The sequence below is a fragment of the Diceros bicornis genome, chromosome 4 (assembly GCF_020826845.1).
Source record: "Diceros bicornis minor isolate mBicDic1 chromosome 4, mDicBic1.mat.cur, whole genome shotgun sequence".
NCBI classification, from domain to species: Eukaryota; Metazoa; Chordata; class Mammalia; order Perissodactyla; family Rhinocerotidae; genus Diceros; species Diceros bicornis.
The window spans coordinates 61,130,041-61,155,981 of NC_080743.1; the positions used below are offsets into that span (position 1 = coordinate 61,130,041).

Here is a 25,941-nt window from a genome sequence, read left to right on the forward strand (position 1 = left end):
CTGGGGATGATATGTAAATCTGAATGGCTTACTCTAGCTACTGGGCCACCATCCCAGAACTAATATTTAGCTCCGCCCTTGGGGTACGGAAGAGCATAAGGGGCTTTTCTGAGTGAAGCTTTTCCTCTGCTTTTGTCTCTTCCTCCTAGATGTTTCCTCTGCAGCTGAACAGGCCGGCAGGCAGCCTGTGATGGGGCCCTGCTCAGAAAACCCTCACCTCTGCTGGGCCTCCTGGCTCCTGGGATTCACCTGCCTCCTCCTCAGTGAGTGGCCCGGGCTCCTCGGAGGGAGGGCAGTGGGGTGGAGTGGGGAGGCAGGGTCTCCTTTCCCTGTCTGATGTCTTTGCTGAGTGAAAAGACAAGAACTCTTACAATTTAGCTAATGTACTGTCCAGGGTTGAACAGAAAGAACAAATGGCCTTTTGGCTGTGGGGAGGCTAGGAACCCTGAGCTCCTAGCAGCCTGAGTGCACTAAAGTAACCATTAAGAGGGAAGTGAGGCCACTTCTGCTGCAATAGCAGTGAAGCCAGGAGAGCCTGGAGCTGCCTGAGGAGGGGGTGGGGACAGACAAAGATGCCACTCCTGGGGACAGAGGGGTTGGGAACAGGGCACCCCTGGCCTGGAACTCATAGAGGCCCTCACAGCCTCTGCAGCTGTCATGTGGAGGAGGGGGCTGACCTGGCACCCCCGTGTCTGAGCTGGAGGAATCAACTCTAGTCTTGGCTTCTTGGGCCTCTCCACTGAAAACGGAGAGTGAAGGATTGCTCCTCGCCCAGGTTAGGGGCTCAGCTCCAAGCACAAAGAAGAGAGTCCTTGGAAGTCTCACATTTAACTTAAAATTACTTGTGAATTTTACATTCCACCACAGTGTTAGTTTTCATCTTAAAAAGTTGAGAAATATTTATCTTTGAGTAAAGTGAATCCTCTAGGGGGTGCCCTTTTTCATGTTTGTGGGTTGCATCTCCCTCCACTGCCAAATGCTGCTCAGGTCCTGGAGACCCCAGACTGAAAGCACTGTTTTAGAGACGAACCCTGGAAACAAGGGAGGTGCCCACCAGTTTGGGAATGATTGAAAAAATTGAGGAGTGTCTTTATCATGGAATAATACTGAGGATAAAAAACCAAATGTACCAGTTGTCTGGGTGGGATTTCCAGTTTCCATGAGGTCAGATACATGGATTTCCATGAGCAAGATGCAGGAGACTGAATACAATGAAATTCTAATTTTGTAAATGAATAGGAGCCTTCAAAATTTAAGGGTGACTGTGTCCCCACATGTTTATAAATGGAGAAGATGTGGAAGGAAACAGTAGACTGCTAAGGTGGGTTCTCGGAGAGGGTGAACTTGAGGAGGAAATTGAGGGGGGAGAAATTGAGAGGTGGGAGGTTTAAACAAAAAAAGAACTGAAAGAAAGACTGTCCTAAGGAAAGCCAAATATCTCATCTAGGACGTTATCTGAGATTTTATGTTTACATATAATGAAATTAAATAAAGAACTTGTGTGTTGTGCGATATAAACTCCCCTTGTTCTAAGACCCTGGGGTATTATAATTATTTGTAACCGCAGCACAGCCTAGCCCATCCTGACTACACTACCTAAAAGGAGAGGGAAGGGAGAGCAATCTTCATTACTGTATTAGTTATCTATTGCTGTGTAACTTGTTACTCGAAAGCTTAGCTCCTTTAAACAACACCATGTACAGTCCCACGCCTTCTGAGGGTCAGGATCCAGAGGTGGTTTAGCTGAGTTCTCTGGCTCAGGGTCTCTCAGACTGGAATCAAAGTCTTGACTGGGGCTGCAGTCAGCTCAAGACTCAGCGGGGAGGAATCCACTTCCAAGCTCACTCGTGTGATTGCTGATAGGATGCAATTCCTGTGGCTATTGGACCAAGGGCCTCGGTTCCTCCCTGGCTGTTGGTTGGAGGCTGCCCTCAGTTCCTTGCCATGTGGGCCTCCCCACAGGGCAGCTGGCTTCATCAGATGGTGGGAGAGAGAGTGGGAGCAAGACGGGTCACAGTCTTGTGTAACCTCCCATCCCTAAGTGACATCCCACCACCTTTGCTGTATCCTGTTCCTCAGAGCAAGTCACTAGGTACAGAACACACTCCAGGGGAGGGGGTTACAAAGGGTGTAACAAGAGGAGGCAGGCATCTTTGGACCCGCTTTGGAAGCTGCCTCCTACAGATGTGCACTTAGCATGTGCCAGAAAATGTGCTGGTGCTTTTGATCCTTGATCTCATCTAATTCATACTGTCATTTTGAGGGAGGTAAGGAAACTGAGGTTAGCAACTTTAAGTAACCTGTTCAAGGTTACACTCCGCTAGAACGAGGACTTGATTCTAGAGTTGTTTCAAATTCATTGTCCTAGGCTGCCTTCCAAGAATCAAGGGAGTATATTGGATGGATTTCATTAAAAAGATGAGTTCTGTGTTTCTCTCTTCTATTCTTGATGATAAAACACTTATTGTTCCTGTTTCCAATGCCCTAGGTGTCTGCAGCACTGGGGTCAAGAGTTCTGGCATACATGGTTCTGGAGTTCAGCATTCTGGAGCACACGTTCCTCTGAAGGAGATCCGAGGAGGTTCTGTGTTGTTTCATGTGATCAAGGAGCCAGAAGCCAAGCTGGAGGAAATCTCATGGGGCTTTGGCCCTGACTTAAAATACAGAGTCATGCTGCGAGTCCATAATGGGTCAGAAAGGACCCAAACCTGGGTCAGCCTCCAGGACAAGTATAAGCAGAGGGTCCATGTGCCCAACGTGACGTCCCTGAGGATTGAGAACTTGACTCAAGAGGACAGTGGGCCCTACCAGGCTCGAGCCATCTTCACTGGAGGAGTGGAATCTAACCAGATTTTCTACCTCACTGTCTATGGTACGTGACACCCCCTCACCTTAATCCCATGGTCTTCTTTTGCACCTGGGAGGGTCACATGAGCCCCATTTTGCAGGACTCTTTCTAAACGCCAGCCTTTGGGCTCTAGTTTCTCCCTTGAAATTAGAGTAAGTGGGTTCACCACAAATGGAGAGCAGAGTTGAGATTCACACCAGGAATAAAATCATTTCAACGTTTTGGGAGAGGAAAATGGAAATCTGCGGGAAATGGAATTTTGCCCTAACATTTATTGTTCCTTAGAGGGTTAAGTTGACTTAATTTATCGATTAGTTTTCTATTGCTGCTATAACAAATTACAGTAGTCACACCTTATGCAAAGGGGATGCATTCCAAGACCCCCAGTGGATGCCTGAATCCGTGGATAGTACCGAACACTGTATATACTATGTGGTTTCCTATTCATACATGCCTATGATAACATTAATTTATAAATTAGGCACCGTAAGAGAATAACAACAATAAGTAATAATAAAATATAACAATATAACAATATACTGTAATAAAAGTTATCATAGACGTTAGAAACCTCGGCATACAATTTTTTTTATTTCTTCAAGTCAAGAACTTTCACCTTTTCACTTAAAAGAAGCGCTATACGGCTTCTCTTTGGCATATCGGAATTGCCAGCATCACTACTCTTGCTCTTTGTGGTCATTATTAAGTAAAATAAGGGTTACTGGAACACAAGAACTGTGATACCATCTTAGTTATGTGATAACTGAGATGGCTACTAAGTGACTAACCGATGGGTAGTGTATACAGTATGGATATGCTGGACAAAAGGATGGTTCCTGTCCAGGCGGGATGGAGCAGGATGGTTCGAGATTTCAACACGCTACTCAGAACAGCGCATTTTAAAACATGAATTATTTATTTCTGGAATTTTCCATTTAATATTTTAAGACCACAGTTGACCGTGGGTAATTGAAACTGCAGAAAGTGAAACCACAGATGGGGGGGACTACTGTACTACTAACCTAGTAGCTTAAATCAACACAAGTTTATTACCTTACTGTGCTGTATGTAGGTCAGAAGTCAGACACGGGTCTCACTGGGCTAAAGTCAAGGTGTTGGCAGGGCCGGGTTCCTTTCTGGAGGAGCCAGGGGAGAAATATTTTCTTGCCTTTTCCACCGCGTGGTGGCTGCCTGCATTCCTAGCTCTTGGCCATGTTCCTCCATCTTCACAGCCAGCAATGGTGGGACGAGTCCTCCTCACAGTGCAGTCCTCTGAACTCCTCTCCTTCCTTCTTCCACTTTTAAGTACCCTTGTGATTACATTTGTCCCATCCAGAGAAATCCAGAATAATCTCACTATTTTAATGTCAGCTGGTTAGGAACCTTAATTCTATCCGTTACCTCAATTCCTGTTTGCCATTAACGTAAGATATTCACAGGTTCTGAAGTTTAGGACGTGGACCCATTTAGGGGAGTCATATTACGCCTAACATTATTTGGAAATCACTTGCAGTTCATTCTCCCCGTCCCCTCTGCTCTTACTCAGCCACAGGCCAAGGCCAGCCTCACTCACAAAATCCAGCCCTAAAAGCCTCATAGATGTAGGAGAAAGTCTACCTTGCCACACTTCTTAAGAAACTCATTTAGCAACACTTTCCTTCCCTACAGTTCCTCTGCATAGAGAAATACCCTGCTACAGAGAACGTGGCTTTGATAGCTTTAGGTCCTCAAGGAATTTCGGTGACTGGATTGTAAATTTGTCACTTCTCTTCCTCTCTGTACCACAAGAGAGGTGGCATGTTCTAACCACACTCGGGGCTGTCGTTCCTAGTCGCTACCACTGCATGTCCCACAAATGTCCCTACTTTTGGGCAAATGTGGCCTTTCTCTGGACTCCCAGAGCTGGCTGGATGTCCTTCTTCACTGTGGGCTGTGTATTCCCTGGCATCATCTCAGCCAGAGAAGCGGAGTGAGGGCCCTGGACCAGGACAGGTCCTTCACTCCCGATTTCTTTTACTTCTAGGAAAGACCCAATTTCTAAACATAATGGGCCTTGGGTAGGAGGAGTGCAGGCTTTATCTTCTTGTGGGAGATTTTGAAGACTTTCTCAGTCTAGTGCAGTCACATAAGGCTTAACTCGGTGGCTCCCTTCCTTCTTATCTCTTGCTATATATTTAGCTTTGGGTAAATTCTGTTTGATCTATAAAATGTCTCACCTTCCGTAGAGGGAGGAAGCTAGAGCTTCAGAGAGATAATGGATGAGAATGTGCAAACTGTAACATTTTCCACTCACGTGAGGCTCCATTCTCTTGTCCCTCCTACCCCAGAGCCTGTGCCCCGTCCCCAGATCCTGGTCCAGTCACAGTCCATCACAGCAGGCTGGTGCAACGTCACCCTGGAGTGCAGGGCTGTGCAGGTCACAGAGGACCTGAATGTGACCTGGGAGAGTAAGGGCCTCCCTAGGGAGCTGGAACAGAGAGGGCCACCGGGACCAGCCCCCAACTCCTGGACCCTGAATGTGAGCCTGCCTCTGAGCCAGCCCAATGCCAGCCTCACCTGTGTGGTCAGCAACTCCGAGGACAAGAAAACTGTCACCTTAGCCCTTGCTGAGGTCTGTGCCCATGGTGAGTGTAACCTGCCAGAGGGGAGGGGCACTCTCAGAGCTCAGAGAGCACTGGGGTCTGAGGACTCTGGGCTTTTCTCCCCACCGTGTTTATCAGCACTACCTCTACCTGGTCACCCCAACAGGAGTCTGGGATGCACATCCAACTTGTTCCTTCTTTTAAATATCTCTCACGTCTGTGCCACTCCCTTTGTGCCCCTGCTGGTAGGCAGCAGCTGTCCAGTCCCTCTCCCCACCCCACCCATCATCCACAGTGAGTCCAGAGTGGTCTTTGGGAAAAGCAAGTGGATTGTGTCATTTGTCTGTGTCGCCTGTAGGTTCTGATCTCCAGTGACTCCCTGTAGGATTCCGGGCTCAGACGCTCCTCTGCCCATTGTTTTGGCCTCAGTGACACAGTTCACACCACACTGCTTGCTTGGAGTTCCCGAATATGTTCTGCTATTGCCAGTTTTTGATCCTCTGGATATGCTGTTTCCTCTACCATCATTCCTCCTACCTCTTCCCTTCATTTCTTGCCTTATTCTTACTGAAGGGTTTCCCTCAGGCATGGCCGACTTCAGTAACATGTGTCCCATGTTGTCACACAGGCCCTGTGCTGGGTTTAAAGCTCTGCAGTGGCCATCTTGACATTTCTAACAGTTTTTGAACAAAGGGCTCCTCATTCTCATTTTGCACAGGGCCCTGCAGGGGCTGTAGATGTCCTGCCCTCAGGCATCACCTTTAAGGAGGATCCCTGGACCCCCACTGAGTGGCTATGCTCTGTTTATGTACCTGTCTCCTCTGAAGCCTGGAACACCTTGAGGGCAGGGACCATGCCTTGTTCTCCTTTGAATCCCTGAGCCAACCACAGCTTCTGGCACAATTTGTTCACATTGTTTCATTGAATGAATGAATGAATGAATGAATGACCTGGTACCCCTGTGTGCAACCTCGCCCTTCTAACCTATCCTCCATGAGCTGCTGGAGGGATCTGATGTGTCAGCATCACATAAAACCCCCTTTACCCTCCCCTCACCTCCCGTACTGGAGCCTCAGATAAAGTTCCACACTCAGCATGACCCAAAAGACCCTCTGAAGACAGACTTCTGCCTCCCTCTGACCTTCCTTGCCCTGCTCCTCCCTGCCCTGTCTGCTGCAGTGGTGTGCTGGCAACTCCCAGGGGCTGGCTTTTTAAAATTTTTTTCATTTTATTGCAGGCACATTGGTTTATAACATTGTATAAATATGAGGTGTACATCATTATTCTTCTGTTTCTGCATGGATTACATCATGTTCACCATCCAAATACTAATTACAGTCCATTACCACACATCTGCCTAATCATCCCTTTTGCCCTCCTGCCTCCCCCCTTCCCCTCTGGTAACCACCAATCCAATCTCTGTCTCTGTGTGTTTGTTTGTTGTTGTTTTTATCTTATACATATGAGTGAGATCATATGGTATTTGACCTTCTCGCTCTGACTTATGTCGCTTAGCATAATACCCTCAAGTTCCATCCACGTTGTCACAAATGGCTGGATTTCTTATGGCTGAGTAGTATTCCGTTGTGTATATATACCACATCTCCTTTATCCATTCTTCCCTTGATGTGCACTTAGGTTGCTTCAAAGATTTGGCTGTTGTGAATAATGCTGTAATGAACACAAAGGTTCATGTAACTTTACACATTGGTCTTTTCATGTACTTTGGATAAATACCTAGCAGTGGAATAGCTTGATCATATGGTAGTTCTATCCTTAATTTTTTGAGGAATTTCCATACTATTTTCCATAGTGGCTGCACCAGTTTGCACTCCCTCCAGCAGTGTTTGAGAGTTCCCTTCTCTCCACACCCTCTCCAACACTTGTTGTTTCCTGTCTTGTTAATTAAAGCCATTCTGATGGGCGTGAGATGATATCTCATTGTAGTTTTGATTTGCATTTACCTGATGGTTAATGATGTTGAACATCTTTTCATGTATCTCTTGGCCATCTGTATAACTTTGTAGAAATGTCTGTCCAGGTCTTTTGCCCATTTTTTTTTTATTGATGTTTTAATGGTTTCTAACATTGTGAAATTTTGGGTTGTACATTTTTGTTTGTCCATCACCATATATATGACCCCCTTCACCCCTTGTGCCCACCCCCCACCCCCACTGCCCCTGGTAACCACAGTCCAGTTTTCTCTGTCCATGTGTTGGTTTATATTCCACATATGAGTGAGATCATACAGTGTTTGTCTTTCTCTTTCTGGCTTATTTCACTTAACATAATACGCTCCAGGCCCATCCGTGTTGTTGCAAATGGGACAATTTTGTCTTTTTTTATGGCCGAATAGTATTCCATTGTATATATATACCACATTTTCTTAATCCAATCGTCAGTCGAGGGACACTTAGGTTGCTTCCACTTCTTGGCTATGGTGAATAATGCTGCAATGAACATAGGGGTGCATAAGCCTCTTTGGATTGTTGATTTCAGGTGCGTTGGTTAGATTCCCAGTAGTGGAATGGCTGGATAATAGGGCATCTCTATTTTTAATTCTTTGCGGAATCTCCATACCGTTTTCCATAGAGGCTGCACCAATTTGCATTCCCACCAGCTGTGTATGAGGGTTCCTGTTTTTCCACATCCTCTCCAACATTTGTTGTTTTTTGTCTTGGTGATTATAGCCATTCTAACGGGCGTGAGGTGGTATCTTAGTGTTGTTTTGATTTGCATTTCCCTGATGATTAGTGATGTTGAGCATCTTTTCATGTGCCTATTGACCATCTGTATATCTTCCTTGGAGAAGTGTCTGTTCATTTCCTCTGCCCATTTTTTGATTGGGTTGTTTGTTTTTTTGTTGTTCAGTTGTGTGAGTTCTTTATATATTATGGAGATCAACCCCTTGTCAGATGTATGTTTTGCAAATATTCTCTCCCAGCTGGTTGATTGTCTGTTCATCTTGATTCTGGTTTCATTTGTCTTATAAAAGCTCTTTAATCTGATAAAGTCCCATTTGTTTATTTTTTCTTTAGTTTCCCTAGTCTGGGTAGGCATGTCATCTGAAAAGATTCCTTTAAAACCAATGTCAAATAGTGTGTTGCCTATATTTTCTTCTATGAGTTTTATAGTTTCAGGTCTCACCTTCAGGTCTTTGATCCATTTTGAGTTAATTTTTGTGAATGGCGATAGCACATGGTCCACTTTCATTCTTTTGCATGTGGCTGTCCAGTTTTCCCAACACCATTTATTGAAGAGACTTTCCTTTCTCCATTGCATGTTCTTAGTACCTTTGTCGAAAATTAGCTGTCCGTATATGTGTGGTTTTATTTCTGGGCTTTCAATTCTGTTCCATTGATCTGTGTGTCTGTTTTTGTACCAGTACCATGCTGTTTTGATTACTATTGCTTTGTAGTGTGTTTTGAAGTCAGGGATTGTGATGCCTCCTGCTTTGTTCTTTTTTTTTAGGATTTCTTTAGCTATTCGGGGTCTTTTGTTGCCCCATATAAATTTTAGTATTCTTTTTTTTATTTCTGTGAAGAATGTCATTGGGATTCTGATTGGGATTGCATTGAATCTGTAGATTGCTTTAGGTAATATAGACATTTTAACTATGTTTATTCTTCCAATCCACATGCATGGGATATCTTTCCATTTCTTTATGTCATAATGGATTTCTTTCAATAATGTCTTGTAGTTCTCATTGTATAGGTCCTTCACCTCCTTGGTAAGATTTATTCCTAGGCATTTTATTCTTTTTGATGCAATTGTAAATGGTATTATCTTTTTGAGCTCTCTTTCTGTTAGTTCATTATTAGCATATAGAAATGCAACTGATTTTTGTAGATTGATTTTGTACCCTGCAACTTTGCTGTAGTTGTTGATTGTTTCTAACAGTTTTCCAACAGATTCTTTAGGGTTTTCTATATATACAATCATGTCATCTGCAAATAGTGAGAGTTTCACTTCTTCGTTACCTATTTGGATTCCTTTTATTCCTTTTTCTTGCCTAATTGCTTTGGCCAAAATCTCCAGTACTATGTTGAACAGGAGTGGTGAGAGTGGGCAGCCCTGCCTCGTTCCTGTTCTCAGAGGAATGGCTTTCAGTCTTTCCCCGTTGAGTATGATGTTGGCTGTGGGTTTGTCATATATGGCCTTTATTATGTTGAGGTACTTTCCTTCTATTCCCATTTTATTGAGAGTTTTTATCATAAATGGATGTTGTATCTTGTCAAATGCCTTCTCTGTGTCTATTGAGATGACCATGTGGTTTTTATTCTTTGTTTTGTTGATGTGATGTATCATGTTGATTGATTTGCGGATGTTGAACCATCCCTGCATCCCTGGTATAAATCCCACTTGATCATGGTGTACGATCTTTTTAATGTATTGTTGTATTCGGTTTGCCAATATTTTGTTGAGGATTTTTGCCTCAATGTTCATCAGCGATATTGGCCTGTAATTTTCTTTCTTTGTATTGTCTTTGTCTGGTTTTGGTATCAGGGTGATGTTGGCCTCGTAGAATGATTCAGGAAATGTTCCATCTTCCTCTATTTTTTGGAATAGTTTGAGAAGGATGGGTATTAAATCTTCTTTGAATGTTTGGTAAAATTCACTGGAGACGCCATCTGGTCCTGGACTTTTATTTTTTGGGAGGTTTTTCATTACTATTTCAATCTCTTTACTTGTTATTGGTCTATTCAGATTCTCCATTTCTTCTTGGTTCAATTTTGGGAGGTTGTATAAGTCTAAGAATTTATCCATTTCTTCTAGATTGTCCAATGTGTTGGCATATAATTTCTCATAGTATTCTCTTATAATCCTCTGTATTTCCATGGTATCTGTTGTAATTTCTCCTCTTTCATTTCTAATTTTATTTACTTGAGCCTTTTCTCTTTTTTTCTTAGTAAGCCTGGCTAAGGGTTTGTCGATTTTGTTTATTTTCTCGAAGAACCAACTCTTTGTTTCATTAATCCTTTCTACTGTTTTTTTGGTCTCAATTTCATTTATTTCTGCTTTGATTTTTATTATTTCTCTCCTTCTGCTGGCTTTGGGCTTTGTTTGTTCTTCTTTTTCTAGTTCTGTTAGGTGTAATTTAAGGTTGCCTATTTGGGCTTTTTCTTGTTTGTTAAGGTGGGCTTGTATCGCTATGAGTTTCCCTCTCAGGACCGCTTTTGCTGCATCCCATATGGTTTGATATGGCATATTATCATTTTCGTTTGTTTCCAGATAGTTTTTGATTTCTCCTTTAATTTCATCAATGATCCATTGGTTGTTCAGTAGCATGTTGTTTAATCTGCACATTTTTGTCACTTTCCCAGTTTTTTTTTCATGGTTCATTTCCAGTTTCATAGCCTTATGGTCTGAAAAGATGCTTGTTATGATTTCAATCTTCTTAAATTTATTGAGGCTTGCTTTGTTTCCCAACATATGGTCTATCCTAGAGAATGTTCCATGCGTGCTTGAGAAGAATGTGTAGTCAGCTGTTTTTGGATGGAGTGCTCTGTATAAGTCTACTAGGTCCATCTCGTCCAGTTTTTCATTTAAGTCTACTATTTCTTTATTGACTTTTTGTCTGGATGATCTATCCATTGCTGTAAGTGGGGTGTTAAGATCCCCTACTATTATTGTGTTGTTGTTGATTTCTCCTTTTAGGTTTGTTAATAGTTGCTTTATGTACATTGGTGCCCCTATGTTGGGTGCATATATATTTATAAGTGATATGTCTTCTTGATGGAGTGTCCCTTTTATCATTATATATTTCCCTTCTTTGTCTTTCTTAACCTGTTTTATCTTGAAGTCTACTTTGTCTGATATGAGTATGGCAACACCTGCTTTCTTTTGTTTGCCATTAGCTTGGAGTATTGTCTTCCATCCTTTCACTCTGAGCCTGTGCTTGTCTTTAGTGCTAAGATGTGTTTCTTGAAGGCAGCATATTGTTGGGTCTTGCTTTTTAATCCATCCTGCCACTCTGTATCTTTTGATTGGAGAGTTCAATCCATTTACATTTAGGGTAATTATTGATATATGAGGGCTGAATGTTGCTGTTTTGTCACTTATTTTCTGGTTCTTTTGCATTTCCTTTGTTTCTTGTCCCATTTGTTTTGGACTGCCAATTCAGTTTGGATGTTCTGTCTTATGACTCTTCTAGTTTTCTTTTTATTTATCATATGTGGTTTTGTTTTGATTATTTGTTTAGTGGTTACCTTGAGGTTTGGGCAAAAAATCTTGTGTATGAGATAGTCCATTATCTGATGGCCTATTTCCTTATACTAAATCAATTCAGTCGCTTTCCTCTTCCCCTTCTAAGTTTTTCTTGTTATACCTTATTCTATCTTGTGTTGTGGTTGTGTGTTTACAGTGATGAGGTTAAATTTATTTTTGGTGAATTTCTTCCTTTGATCTTTGAATTTAGTATTTAAGTGGTTGCTAACCTATTCCGGTAAAGATCTACTATTTTTCTGAGTTTGTCTACCTACTTTTCTCCTTCCTCCAAGCTTCGTGTTCCCTTTCTCTTCTTTTTTTCAGGCCTGAGGGCCTTCTTGAGTATTTCTTGTAGTGGGGGTCTCATGGCCATGAACTCCCTTAGCTTTTGTTTATCTGGGAGAGTTACTATTTCTCCATCATATTTGAAGGATATTTTTGCTGGATAGAGTATTCTTGGCTGAAAGTTTTTGTCTTTCAGTATTTTGAATATATCATTCCAGTCTCTTCTAGCCTATAAAGTTTCTGTTGAGAAATCCGCTGAGAGCCTGATGGGAGTTCCTTTGTACATTACTTTTTGTTTTTGTCTAGCTGCCCTTAATATGGTTTCTTTGTCGTTGACCCTGGCTAGCCTTACCACTAGGTGTCGTGGTGAAGGCCTTTGTCTGTTAATATATATAGGCGTCCTGTTGGCTTCGCTTACTGGTATTTCCTGCTCCTTCCCCAGATTTGGGAAATTCTCAGCTATTATTTCCTTGAATAGGCTCTCTGTTCCTCTTTCCCTCTCCTCTCCCTCAGGAATACCTATAATTCTTATTTTACATTTTCTGATAGAGTCAGATATTTCTCGGAGTCTTTCTTCATTTCTTTTTAGTCTTAGTTCTCTCTCCTCTTCCATCTGGAGTATATCTGTATTCCTATCCTCTAAGGTGCTAATTCTTTCCTCCATATTGTCAGCTCTGTTCTTTAGAGATTCCAGATTCTCCTTTATCTCCTCCATTGTGTTCTTCATCTCCATCAGCACTGATTGGTTTTTCTTTATGATTTCAATCTCTTTTGTGAAGAAACTCCTAATCTCATTGAATTGTTTGTCTGTGTTGTCTCGTATTTCATTGAGCGTTTTTATGATAGCTATTTTGAAATCTCTGTCATTTAGTTTATGGATTTCTGTGTCTTCGGGGTTGATTTCTGGGTGCTTTTCATTTTGTTTCTGGTCTGGTGATTTCATATATTTTTGCATTGTGGTTCCTGTGTTGGTTTTGTTTTTCCTCATCCTGGAAATCTCTGGTTGCAATTTCCACCTGCCGCCACTGTCTGGTGGTAAAGGGCTGTGTAGTCTAAGCCCCCTGTGCTCTGCCCTGGTTTTTCTGCTGCGATCTGCAGTTTTGTTTTTTTTTGGTTTTTTTTTCCCTGCTGCGATCCACGGGTCCCGTCGTTTGATCAGGTCTGCTGCGGATGGCTTGGTCTGGTCTGTCACGGATCACTTGGTCTGGTCTGTCGCGGATCGCTAGGTCTGGTCTGGTCGGTTGAGCTGCAGAGTCCAGTTTGCGGGGAGGGGGGAGCTCTCTCTTTTGCTCTCTGGGTCCCTGACGGGGGAGGCTTCTCGTTTGCCCCTCTTTATCTGCTCTCTGGGGTGCTCAGATGTTGATGGTAGCCCTGTGGCTTCTCTGAGTCCTCTGTGCCGGAGTTTCCCACTGGCTGAGAAAGTCCGAAGAGCCACGGTTTCCCCGCCGAGGGCAGCCCCTCCCCCCTCTCTGGGAGCCGCGCGGACCGTGATCGCTGATCTGATGGGGAGGGAGAGGAGTTCTCCTTACCTCTCCTCATTTCCTCCAGGGGCCCAGCACGTTCCGCTCTCAGATGTGCAGCAGTGTGGATCCCTCCGCTCTAGCTTTTCACTGTCTGGGATTCCGTTGTTGGTCCGTGACTGTTCCTTTTGTTGTATCTTATCGGGGGAAGAGTTCATGGGAAAGCTCACTCCGCCATGATGCTGACGTCACTCCTCGATCCTTTTGCCCATTTTTTAATTGGGTTGTTAGTTTTTTTGTTGTTGAGATGTATGAGTTCTTTATATATTTTTGAGATTAACCCCTTATCAGATATATGGTTTGCAAATATCTTCTCCCAATTGTTAGGTTGTCCCTTTGTTTTGTTGATGGTTTCCTTTGCTGTGCAGAAGCTTTTTAGTTTGATGTAGTCCCATTTGTTTATTTTTTCTATTGTTTCTCTTGCCAGGTCAGACACAGTACTTGAAAATACGTTACTAAGACTGATGCTGAAGAGCTTACCGCCTACATTTTCTTCTAGAAGTTTCATGGTTTCAGGTGTTACATTCAAGTTTTTAATCCATTTTGAGTTAATTTTTGTGTATGGTGTAAGGTAATGGTTTATTTTCATTTCTTTGCATGTGGCTGTCCAGTTTTCCCAACACCATTTGTTGAAGAGAATGTCCTTTCTCCATTGCATGTTCTTGGCTCCTTTGTTGAAAATTAGCTGTCCATAGATTTGTGGGTTTATTTCTGGGCTCTCAATTCTATACTGTTGATCTGTGTGTCTATTTTTATGCCAGTGCCATGCTGTTTTGGTTACTATTGCTTTATAGTATATTTTGAAATCAGGGAGTGTAATACCGCCAACTTTGTTCTTTTTTTCTCAGGATTCCTTTAGCTATTCGGGGTCTTTTGTTGTTCCATATAAATTTTAGGATTCTTTGTTCTATTTCTGTGAAAAACGTTGTTGGAACTTTGATGGGTATTACATTGAATGTATAGATTGCTCTAGAAAGTATGAACACCTTAACTATTTTAATTCTTCCAATCCAGTCGCACGGAATATTTTTCCATTTCTTTGTGTCTTCTTCAATTTCTTTCAGGAATGTTTTACAGTGTTCAGTGTATAGATCTTTCATTTCTTTGGTTAAGTTTATTTCTAGGTATTTTATTCTTTTTGTTGCAATTGTAAATGGGATTGTATTCTTAATTTCTCTTTCTCCTGCATCGTTGTTAGTGTATAGAAACACAACTGATTTTTCTATGTTGATTTTGTATCCTGCAACTTTACTGTATTCATTTATTATTTCCAAAAGTTTTTTGGTGGATTATTTAAGGTTTTCTGTATACAAAATCATGTCACCTGCAGATAGTGACAGTTTTACTTCTTCCTTTCCATTTTGGATCCCATTTATTTCTTTTTTGTGCCTGACTGCTCTTGCTAGGACTTCCAATACCATGTTAAATAAGAGTGGTGAAAGTGGGCATCCTTGTCTGGTTCCTGTTCTTAGAGGGAAAGCTTTCAGTTTTTCACCATTGAGGATGATATTAGCTGTGGGTTTGTCATATAGGAGCTTTATTATTTTGAGGTGCTTTCCTTCTAAACACATTTTATTCAGAGTCTTTATCATAAATGGATGCTGTATCTTGTCAAATGCTTTCTCTGCATCTATTGAGATGATCATGTGGTTTTCATTTTTCATTTTATAAATGCTGTGTGTCACGTTGGTTGATTTGCAGATGTTGAACCATCCCTGCATCCCTGGAATAAATCCTAGCTGATCATGGTGTATGATCTTTTTAATGTATTGTTGTATGTGATTTGCTAGTTCTTTGTTGAAGATTTTTGCATCAATTTTCATCAGTGATATTGGTATTTAATTTTCTCTTTTTTGTGTTGTCCTTGTCTGGTGTTGGTATCGGGGTAATGTTGGCTTTGTAGAATGAGTTAGGAAGCTTCCCCTCCTCTTCAATTTTTTGGAAGAGTTTGAGAAGGATAGGTATTAACTCTTCTTTGAATGTTTGGTAGAATTCATCCAGGAAGCCATCTGGTCCTGGGCTTTTATTTTTTTGAAGGTTTTTGATTACTGTTTGGATCTCCTTACTAGTGATTGGTCTAATCAAATTCTCTATTTCTTCTTGATTCAGTTGTGGAAGGTTGTATAATTCTAAGAATTTATCCATTTATTCTAAAGTATCAAATTTTTTGGCATATAGCTTTTTGTAGTATTGTCTTATAATCTTTTGTATTTCTGAGGTGTCCATTGTAATTTCTCCTCTTTCATTTCTGATTTTATTTATTTGAGCCTTCTCTCTTTTTTACTTGGTGAGTCTTGCTAAAGGTTTATCAATTTTATTTACCTTTTCAAAGAACCAGCTCTTGGTTTTATTAATTTTTTCTATTTTTTTGTCGTCTCTATTTCATTTATTTCTGCTCTGATTTTTATTATTTCCCCCCTTCTACTGATTTTGGGCTTTGTTCTTCTTTTTCCAGTTCCTTTAGGTGCACTGAGAGATTGTTTATTTGAGATTTTTCTTGTTTGTTGAGATAGGCCTGCATTGCTATAAACTTCCCTCTTAGAACCGCTTTTGCTGTATCTCATAAATTCTGGCATGTCGTATTTTCATTTTCATTTTTCTCCAGGTATTTTTTGATTTCTTCATGGGCATAATCATTGTTCAGTAGCGTTTTGTTTAATCTCCAGATATTTGTGTCTTTTCTGGTTTTCTTCCTATAGTTGATTTCTAGTTTCATACCATTGTGGTCAGAAAAGATGCTTGGTATTATTTCAATCTTCTTAAATTTATGGTGACTTGTTTTGTGGCCTAATATGTGATCAATCTTAGAGAATGTTCCATGTGCATTTGAAAAGAATGTTTACTCTTCAGTTTTTGGATGGAATGTTCTGTATATATCTCCTAAGTCCATCTGTTCTAGTGTGTCATTTAAGGCTAATTTTTCCTTATTGATCTTCTGTTTGGATGATCTATTCATTGGTGTAAGTGGAGTGTCAAAGTCCCCTAATATTATTGTGTTGCTGTCTATTTCTCATTTTGTGTCTGGTAATAATTGCTTTATATATTTAGGTGCTCCTACATTGGGTGTGTAGATATTTACAAGTGTTATATCCTCTTGTTGGATTGTTCTCTTGATCACTATGTAGTGCCTTTCTTTGTTTCTTGTTACAGTTTTTGTTTTAAAGTCTATTTTATCTGATATGAGTATTGCTACCCCAGCTTTCTTTTCATTGTCATTTGCATGGAGTATCTTTTTCCATCCCTTCACTTTCAGTTTATGAGTGTCTTTAGGTCTGAAGTATGTCTCATGTGTGAAGCATATATATAGGTCTTGCTTTTTCATCCAGTTAACCACCCTATGCCTTTGAATTGGAGCATTTGGTCCATTGATGTTTAAAGTAGCTATTGATAAGTATGTACTTACTGCCATTTTTTAACTTTTTTTCTCGGTGTTTTAGTAGTTCTTCTCTGTTCCTTTCTTCTTGTCTTGAGCTCTTCCCTTGTGGTTTGATGGCTTTCTTTAGTGTTATGTTTAGGTTCCTTTCTCTTAGTTTTTTGTGTATTTATTATAGATCTCTGGTTTGTGATTACCATGAAGTTCATATATAGTAACCTACATAGATAGCAATCTATATTAAGTTAATGCTCTCTTTAGTTTGACATCTATCTGAATGCTCTATTCTTTTACTCCCCTCCTCACACATTTTATGTTTTTGATATCATATCTAACCTCTTTTTTGTGTGTTTGTATCTGTTACCCTCTTATCAAGGAAATAGATAAGTTTTCCTATTTGTGGTCTTCTCTTTCCCCCTTAAATAAGTCTCTTTAGCATCTCTTGTAGGTCTGGTTTCTTGGTGATAAACTCCTTTAATTTTTGCTTGTCCTTGAAACTCTTTATCACTCCTTCCATTCTGAATAATACCTTGCTGGGTAGAGTATTCTTGGCCATAGGTTTTTTCCTTTTAGCACTTGAAGTATATTGTGCCACTCTCTTCTAGCCTGTAAGGTTTCTGCTGAGAAGTCAGCTGATAGCCTTATGGGGTTTCCTTTTTATGTAACTTGTTGTCTTTCTCTTGTGGCTTTTAGGATTCTCTCTTTATCTTTAATTCGGGGCATTTTGATTATGATCTGTCTTAGTGTGGGCCTCTTTGGGTTTCTCTTGTTTGGTGCTCTCTGTGCTTCCTGTACCTGGATGTCTGTTTCCTTCCCTAGGTTAGGGAAGTTTTCAGCTATTATTTCTTCAAATAGATTCTCTGCCCCTTTGTCTCACTCTTCTCTTTCCGGGACACCTATAACACGGATGTTACTGTGCTTGATGTTGTTTCAGAGGTCCCTTAGACTGTCCTCACTCTTTTAAATTCTTTTTTCTTTTACCTGTCCAGCTTGGGTGATTTCCTCTAGTCTTTTGTCCAGTTCACTGATCCATTCTTCTGTATCCTCTACTCTGCTTTTAAGACCCTCTAGTGAAATTTTCATTTCCAGTATTGTATTCTTCATTTCTGATTGGTTCTTTTTTATATCTTCTATTTCTTTGTTGATGTTCTCACTGAGTTCATCCATTCTTCTCCAAAGATCAGTGAGCATCCTTAACACTCTTTGTTTGAACTCTCTGTCAGTTAGATTGCTCATTTCTGTTTAATTTAGTTCCTTTTCTGGGGTTTTGTCCTGTTCCCTTGCTTGGAATGTATTCCTTTGCCTCCTCATTTTGCCTCTTTCCCTGCGCTTGTGTCTGTGCATTAGGTAGGTCAGCTATGTCTCCTGATCTTGGAGAGGTGACCTTATATAAGTGATGCCTTAGGAGGCCCGGCAATGTGCTTCCCTCTCCTCACCAGTTCTGAATGTTCCAGGAGCGACCCCTTTGTGGGCTAAGTGTGTCCTTCTGTTGTAGCACGGTTTCTGTTGCCGTAGGTGTCAAGGGAGGCTGAGCTGTCCCCCTGGCCAGCTGGTTGTAATGCTCAGCTCCATGTAGTTGTTGTGGGCCCTTCAATCTCTTTATTGGGTGTGGGGAACCCCAGCACAGTTGGCTGCAAGGTCTAATAGCACATTCCTGTTGCAGTTTTTCTATTAAGTGAGTAGGCCCCCACTGTGGCTGGTTGTTAGTCTCAGGGGCTTACAATTACTATAAGCCTCTGGCCCATAATGCTCTTGTTAGCTCTCTGAGGATTACAGCTGGGTGGAGCTGGCCTTAGGCATGGGAGCACCCAATTGTTTCAGTCTTTGGAAGGTGGGGCCAATCCCCTATGTGGGTCTTTGAGAAGCACAAGTCTTCTGCAGCTGACAAGCCCTGCCAGCCACACAGCCACACACACAGTCAACAGTCCTGCCCTGTGCGTGTGCCCCAACCCCCTGGAGTGGACCCAGTCACTCCAAGGCAGGAGCCCCACTCACTCCACCAATGCCCCACACTCTCCACCAACTCCTCCTGCACACTCTGCACCAGACATGTGGACCCACTTGCTAGGCTTCAGAGAATCCAGGCAGCTTGCTTAGCAGGGTCACAAGTTACCTGAGTGCTTGTGGTTGGGTGGGGCCAGACTCTAGGGTGGGCTGCTTTCCTTGGTTGAGCTAGATTAAATCCATGCTCTAGTGGGTGGGGCAGACCCTGGGTTAGCAGGCCACAGGGAGAACTCCAATGGTGTCTGCCAGTGTCTGTGTCAGCACGCCCACACCAGGTCACAAAAATGGTCGCCGCCAATATCCCAGTCCCTGGAGAAGGCTGACCTCTCACCGAGATGCACCCAGAGCCTATCAGGTGAGTCTCTTTTCACCAAAGAGCTGTGCACCTTTCTTTCTGGTGATTTTAGATTGCTTTCTGAAATGGGTGAGTTTGTGCATGGGCCCTTTAAGAGCCGGCTTTAATTTTTTGTGTCCCAGCATTTCTGGGGATATTCCCCATTGTTATTTGCAGCCAGCAAAGCCAGATATTATGACACTTGTCTCGGTTGTGCTGGGTCCAAATAATGCCTGTAGTGAGAGCGCTCCCCAGCTCAAGTCCCCCATTCCTCCAGGGAGGACTGCATATCTTTGGGTTGCTCCCGGGCGGCTGTGAAGCATTGTGGATTGTGAAGGTGTCTTTTTTTCTCTCCAGAAGGGAATTTCTGCCTCCTCCACCTCAATTAGGATTGTCGTTTGTTGCAGGGGTTCCTCTTATCCAGTTTTCAGTTCTCTCTCATGGGTAATTTTTCCAAGAGTAGTTGTAAATTGGCTGTGTCCATGAGAGGAGGTGAGTTCAGAGTCTTCCTACACTGCCATCTCGCCTTCTCTCCCGGGGGCTGGATTTTTGACACAGCCACTCCCTGAACGAGCTGCTCCTCCCTCCTGGAATGCAATGCCCGCCCTGAATATCTGGGAAACTCTTATTCCTCCTTCAAGACTCAGGTTACCCATTACCTCCTCTGGGAGGCCCTCCCTGAACACCCGTGTACAAGGTGTAAACCTCTACTGTACTGTGATCCCTCTGGCTGGCAGACTTTGTTATTTTCTCAGTCTTCCCCCCTGGGTGATGAGCTCCAAGGGCGTGGACAAAGTCTTGTTCATCTCAGTATCCCTGGCACCAAGCAGGAGCTTGGGAACTGGCTGAATGAATGCACCTCATGCTTCTCCTTCTTCACGTTCTGAACCAGGATCTTCAGACTGCTCCTCCTGCTCTCTCTATCTCTCCTGGCAGTGGGTATCTCAAGTTCTCTCTTACGTTAACTTTCTTCACTCTCTCTGTGTGAGGGAAACAGATTTGGCAGGCACCCTGAAAGTCAGCCTAGGGCCCACCATGGTCATGCTGTTGATCCTCGGGGCTGGACTGTGCCTTTGGAAGACACGTGAGAAGAAGAAGATGGAGACTGGAACAGGCAGGTTGCACCTCTACTGTCTGGCTCAGATATCTCCCCTCCCCCACTGGGCCCTCGGTTCCCTTTCTCCTGCATTTTGCTGCTCAGGGAATGTCCCTGCAGAAGGGGTGGTGTGTAGACATGGCCTTGGGGTTCATAGCACAGGGGGAGGGTACAGGTTTCCAAGGCCAAGATTCAAGCTCCAGTCTGTGTGTGACTCAGGTGCAGAATTGCAGGAGGAACACAAAAACCATGATGGTGACATACACTACGCAGAACTGAGGCACAAGGAGTTTCGAGGGGGCAGGGACAAGGTGAGAGCTGGGATCAGTGTCCAACTGGGCTCTCCCAGGTCCCTCTGTGCCTGGGTCTGGGCATTTCTACCCCTGCTGTCTCTTTAACTCTTTCCAGATAGTCACTGGTATTTTACTAACAAAATTTACAACTGGGGCCAGTGTAGTGCTGGGTGCTCTGGGGGAATTCACGTGGAGTTCATGTCTGCAACATTGGTTCCATGGGTCTCTCTGGGGCCTCTCTATCCCTCAGCTGTTCTAGGAACCCTCTGTCTTGCATTCCTAGGGTATGGGTGAACGACATCTAGAAGAAAAGGAGCCTCTCACTACTCTCCGCAGTGAGGTCCAGAAGCCAGGCCTGGCCATGAAGATGATTTAATTGCAGAAAGCAGGAGAATCAGCATTCCTGGACACCTCCATGCTGAGCTTGATCCCGGCAGACACCCACCTCTTCCAGCTCTGGTCCAGCTTCAGCTTCCCCTGGTCTGCGTTACTTTGACCCTGGAGTCCTCAACTCTCTGGGCACACGTGGCCCTGTCACTTCCTCTGACACCTCCTCAAGCTGCCCTCCCACTCATGACCCTCACCCTTGCAGGTCTAGTGCTCTTCCTCTGTCATTGACTTGGCTCTTGACCCCTCTCCTGAAACTTCCCAAAGGGCACCATCCTGACTGTGTATGTGTTAATCCCCACAGCCTCTGCTGTGTGTCTCTCTGAGAACACGGGCCTAGGCGTGGGGATTATGTAGAGTTGTTGACCATGCCACAGAGGAGGGAGTGAGGTCCTTGGTGCTGGATGCTGAGTTGGGGATTAATGGAGGCAGCGCAGATGGGTAGGAGCCAACAAAGGGACTACCTGAGGCTTCTTGTGAACCTTGTGTAGGGCTCCCTTGGGGGTCTTGGGCAGTGTATGTGTTGTGTGTGTGTGTGTGTGTGTGTGTGTGTGTATTGGGGAGAGTGTCAACAATGTATATTATATACTGCCCAGAGCCCTTGCTGTTGGCCACCTGTGCTAACCTGTATCTCAGCCTCAGCGTCAGTCCCTGGGTCCCAAATCTACCTTCCTGTGGAGTGGGAAGAGGAATTTGTACTATTTCAGACCCTTTCAAGTATTTTGTTTCTCAGAGAAGGCCCCAGAGGCCCAAAGCTGGGAGTTGTATTCTTAGGAAAATAGCTTCAGCTCTTCCCCTGTCTTGGATAGGGGCACTTCGTGGTTAGAATGGATGTGCAGTGTCCTCCTACCTGCCTTGGTGGGGCTGCTGTGGAGTGTGAGGCGTGAAGCCTCACCTGCTGTTTTTGCACCATCCTCCTTCTTGTGGCACTGTATCAGGCTATGCTCCACTGTTATTCATAGGGTTTTCATGTCCATTTTATTCAGAAGTGAGTGGCCAGGTCCTTCTTCCTAGTCTGTCGTGGTTTGGAAGACCCACTGAAACTTGCCCACCATGGGTGACCCTGCTAGTATTTGAAATACTGGTGGCATAGCTTTCAACATGACAGCAAACATGCAGCTGCCACAGTATGACAACTGACAGATGAGTGGTGTGGTTTTCTATCACTAAAACAAACCTGGGCTGCAGTGGGGAGAGTGCTGAACCTTAACCAGTAGACCACCAGAGCTGGCACTTTTGTCCTAGGCATTTTTCATATATTATTTCTTTTAAGAACTCTCTAGAGGAGGTATTATTCTCCTCATTTTGCAGGACAAGTAACCAATGTCCCAGACTGGTTGGTAGTAGAGCAAAGCCTTAAATCCAACACTGGATGAACCAGCATTCACATCTTACTCTTTACCACATGGTCATTGAAGAACTTGGAATCCTGGAATATTCTGATGGAAATATCCTCCATTTGTTCCTCTCCCAAGGATCCTGGTCTTCTGACTCAGGTGCCCCAACTTGAAATGAACTCAACCTGATGATGGATGGAGAAGTTGATGGCTGAAAGAAAAATTGTCCCTTAAATATCCATGGGGACTTGGTGGGTGGGAGACATGGAAGGAGCGACCTTGCACTCTGGCGCACATAAAAGGAAGAGATGCTTCTCCCTCTTGAGTCTTATGGGAATTCTTTCCTCTCATACAAGGTGTGTTGTGGATTTCAGCATCCCCATCCTAAAACCGGCTCCCTTTGGCATTATTATTCCTAACTTCATTCAATAGGTTTTACATAAGTTTCTCACTTAACCTTCAACAGTTCTACGAGGCAGAAATCCCCATTGTATAGATGGAAAAATAAAAGCCAGAGATGTTATGTTCCTCACACAAGATCTTCTGAGTTTAAGTGATGCAGGCATGATTTGGGTCCACAGGAGATCATAATTTCACTCATTTTACTACATTCTCCCTCATTCCGGACTCCTAGCCAGTTACTCTCTTCCACTGGGTTATCCCTCATAACGCTTCTTGTATTCCATCCTCCTCTAATTTTTTCATCCTATCTTCCAACTGCAGCTGCACCATTTTACATTTTTGCCAGCAATATATGAGGATTTATCCACATCCTCTCCAACTTTTATTATTTTTTGATTGTAGCTATCCCAAGGCAGGTAGGTGAAGTTGTGTCACATTGTAGCTATGAATTGTATTTCTTTAATGATTAATTGATGTTGAATATCTTTTCATGTGCATATTGACCAATTGTATACTTTATTTGAAGAAATCTCTTTCTCTCAAATTCTCTCTTTTCATGCATCACTCTCACCACTCAATTGAATCTGCTCTTGTCCAGGTGATCAGGAAACTCCGTGTTGTTGAATCCCATAGTCAGTTCTCAGTCCTCGTCTCCTATGAACTCTCAGCAGCAATGGACCTATGCTTCCCTGACACACTGTCTTCACCTTGCATTCCCCACACACCATTATTTTCCTCCTACTCAGTGGTTGCTCTTTAGTTTCCTGTATCAGTTTCTTTCCCATGTCTCCAACCTCTAAGTTTTAGAATATGCCAGGGTTCATACCCAGACCACCCAAGCCACCTCTCTTCACTATCTACACTCATTCTCTTCTGATGTTATGGCTATGCACTAATCCCTGGAACCTGTGACTATATGACCTTACGTGGCAAAAGGGACATACAGATGTGATCCCTCCCCTGGACTCCACATTGCAAATTGCCAAGTGTTTACTTGACATCTCCACTTGCATATATAACAGGCATCTCCAGCTTGACATGTCTAAATTCAAACTCCCCAAACATGCTGCCTATAGAGTTTCCCAGCCCCCAAAATGTCACCTCAATCCTTCCATTTGTTCTGGCCACAGAACCTTGGTGTCATCCTTGACTTAATTCTTTTTCTCATACTCCACACTCTATCAGCAAATACTTATTTCTTTTCATTCAATATATATATTCAAATATTTATTTTCATATATTTATCTTTATAATCTCACACCACCTCCCTGGTCCAACGTGACCATCATTTCTCACCTGGATTATTGCAGTAGCCTCAGTCTCCCTACTTTTGACTTAACCCCTCAATGTCTGTTTTCAAAATGTCATCCAGGCTGGTCTTTTCAAAACCTAAGTTGCATCCCATTACTCCTTAGCTCAGAACTCCCCCATGGGTCCACTTTATCTGCAAGGCCCTGTACCATCTGCCCTTATCTCTCATGCTCCCCTCCTCCCTCCATTCACTCTAGGACACTGGGCTTTTGCCTTTCCTTCAATACACCATGCATGCTCCTGCCTCAGGGCCATTGCTGTGCCTAGCATTCTCTTCCTCCAGGTATCTGCACTTCTCATTTCCTGACCTCCTTCAGGTCTTTGTACAAATGTTATCTTCTCAGTAAGATCTACCGTGACCTCCCTACTTAAAGCCGAAAACTTCTCCAGGTTCCATCCTCCCTCCTCCATGCTCTATTTTTCTTCATAGTACTTCAAGAGGTTGTGAGTCAGGGTGCATTTAATATGAGCTGTAGTTTAAAGACAAATGGGAATTGAGGCCTGGAAATGTAAACTGCAAATCCTGTTATGCAAGTTCCATTGTTATTCCCAGGAAACTGCAACACTGATATGTTAATGAACTTGTTCCAGGTCACAGAACTAGTAAGTGGCAGAGCTAGGATTAGATTTTGAAGTTGGTTCTAAAGCTTCTGCTCTTAGCAACTATATACTGGTTAAATAAAGTATAGTGCATCCACATGATGGAATACTATAGAGTAATAAGAAGGATAAATTATATCTTTATACATTTAAGTGGGAAATTGTCCCTGACATATTATATGAGTTATGGGACAGTATGTGTACCATTATCCTATATTATAAATATATATAAACATATGTTTATGTCGGCACAAAGAAAGTCTAAAAGCTGATATGTGAAGAAGTTAACAGTGGTTATCTTCTGAAATTTGTCTCTTTTTCTCTATCATCAGATTCTCCATAATGCTTATGTCGGGGGAAGAGGGAGAATCTCCTTCTGCCCTTTTCCTTAAGGTTCTTATGGTTGTCCAAATAATTAACAAGACAAGTTAGCAGGAGAAAATAATACCAAGTTTAATTACATGTATACATGGGAGAAACTCAGAAATGAGCAACCCTTCCCTCTGTCTAAGCTGCTTGCTTAAGTATTGCAGCTAAAGGCAAGGAACATGTTGGGGGTGGTTAGTGGCCTGGGACTTCAGAGGGCAGGAGGACAATTCTTTTCAGGGTCATCTATAGATAATGTGGTCAGGGAGAGACAGAGTTTTTGATAAAAGAGGCTTGGTGCCTTTCCTATTGTAACCTCTATCCTACATTATCTTTACAGCCATCATGATAGAAGATCTGTTCCAGGAAGGAGCCATCATGTCAAATTCTTTAGGCAGTTAGTGGAGGGGGGGTCAAATGTCCCTCAGAGAAAACAATCAAGGTAAAGAGATATATTTCAGGGTGGCCAAATCTTGATCTCCCACACTTATCAGAGAAAAGATTATCTATTAAAATTTTTGAGCAGGGCAGTGACATGAGCAGAGCTGTGTTTCAGATAGATAAAGCCACATATGTGCAAACAGGAAGCGTATCATCTTGGAAACTCAAAGTATTTATGCTCATTTTCACGTTTTATTGTGTTCAATGGATGCCTTCAGAATGTTTACGGAAATCATCCCAAATATCTCTGGATATGTCTACACAGTACAGGCAAAGTGAAAATTTTGGTCTAATTGATTTAAATGGACCCTCCCCATGACCCAGCTCACAACTCTGGCTGTTCATCAGATCAACTGGAGAGCTTTTAAGAAGAGAAGCTTGGACCCTATCCCCAAACTGTGTATAGTCCGAATTTTCAAAAACTCCAGACATCTCTGGTCTGCTGATTAGTTACCTCCGTGTCTGTCTTTGCTGTTGTGATTTATACACTTAATCAAAATATTTTTACTATACTTTTAAGGTGCTGGAGAAAGAGAGGAGACGCATGCATCTACT

The 25,941-nt window shown here is 42.7% G+C and overlaps 1 protein-coding gene across 1 annotated transcript; it reads left to right on the forward strand.

Moving 5' to 3' along the window:
• The first annotated feature begins 146 nt into the window (after positions 1-146).
• Positions 147-24,463, forward strand: LOC131404608 (SLAM family member 9-like). Its single transcript, XM_058539506.1, has 6 exons — positions 147-263; positions 2,489-2,872; positions 5,176-5,472; positions 20,151-20,267; positions 20,469-20,560; positions 20,826-24,463. The coding sequence occupies exons 1-6, from the start codon at positions 191-193 to the stop codon at positions 20,916-20,918; spliced, it is 1,056 nt and encodes a 351-aa protein (XP_058395489.1). The 5' UTR covers positions 147-190; the 3' UTR covers positions 20,919-24,463.
• The last annotated feature ends 1,478 nt before the right edge of the window (positions 24,464-25,941 follow it).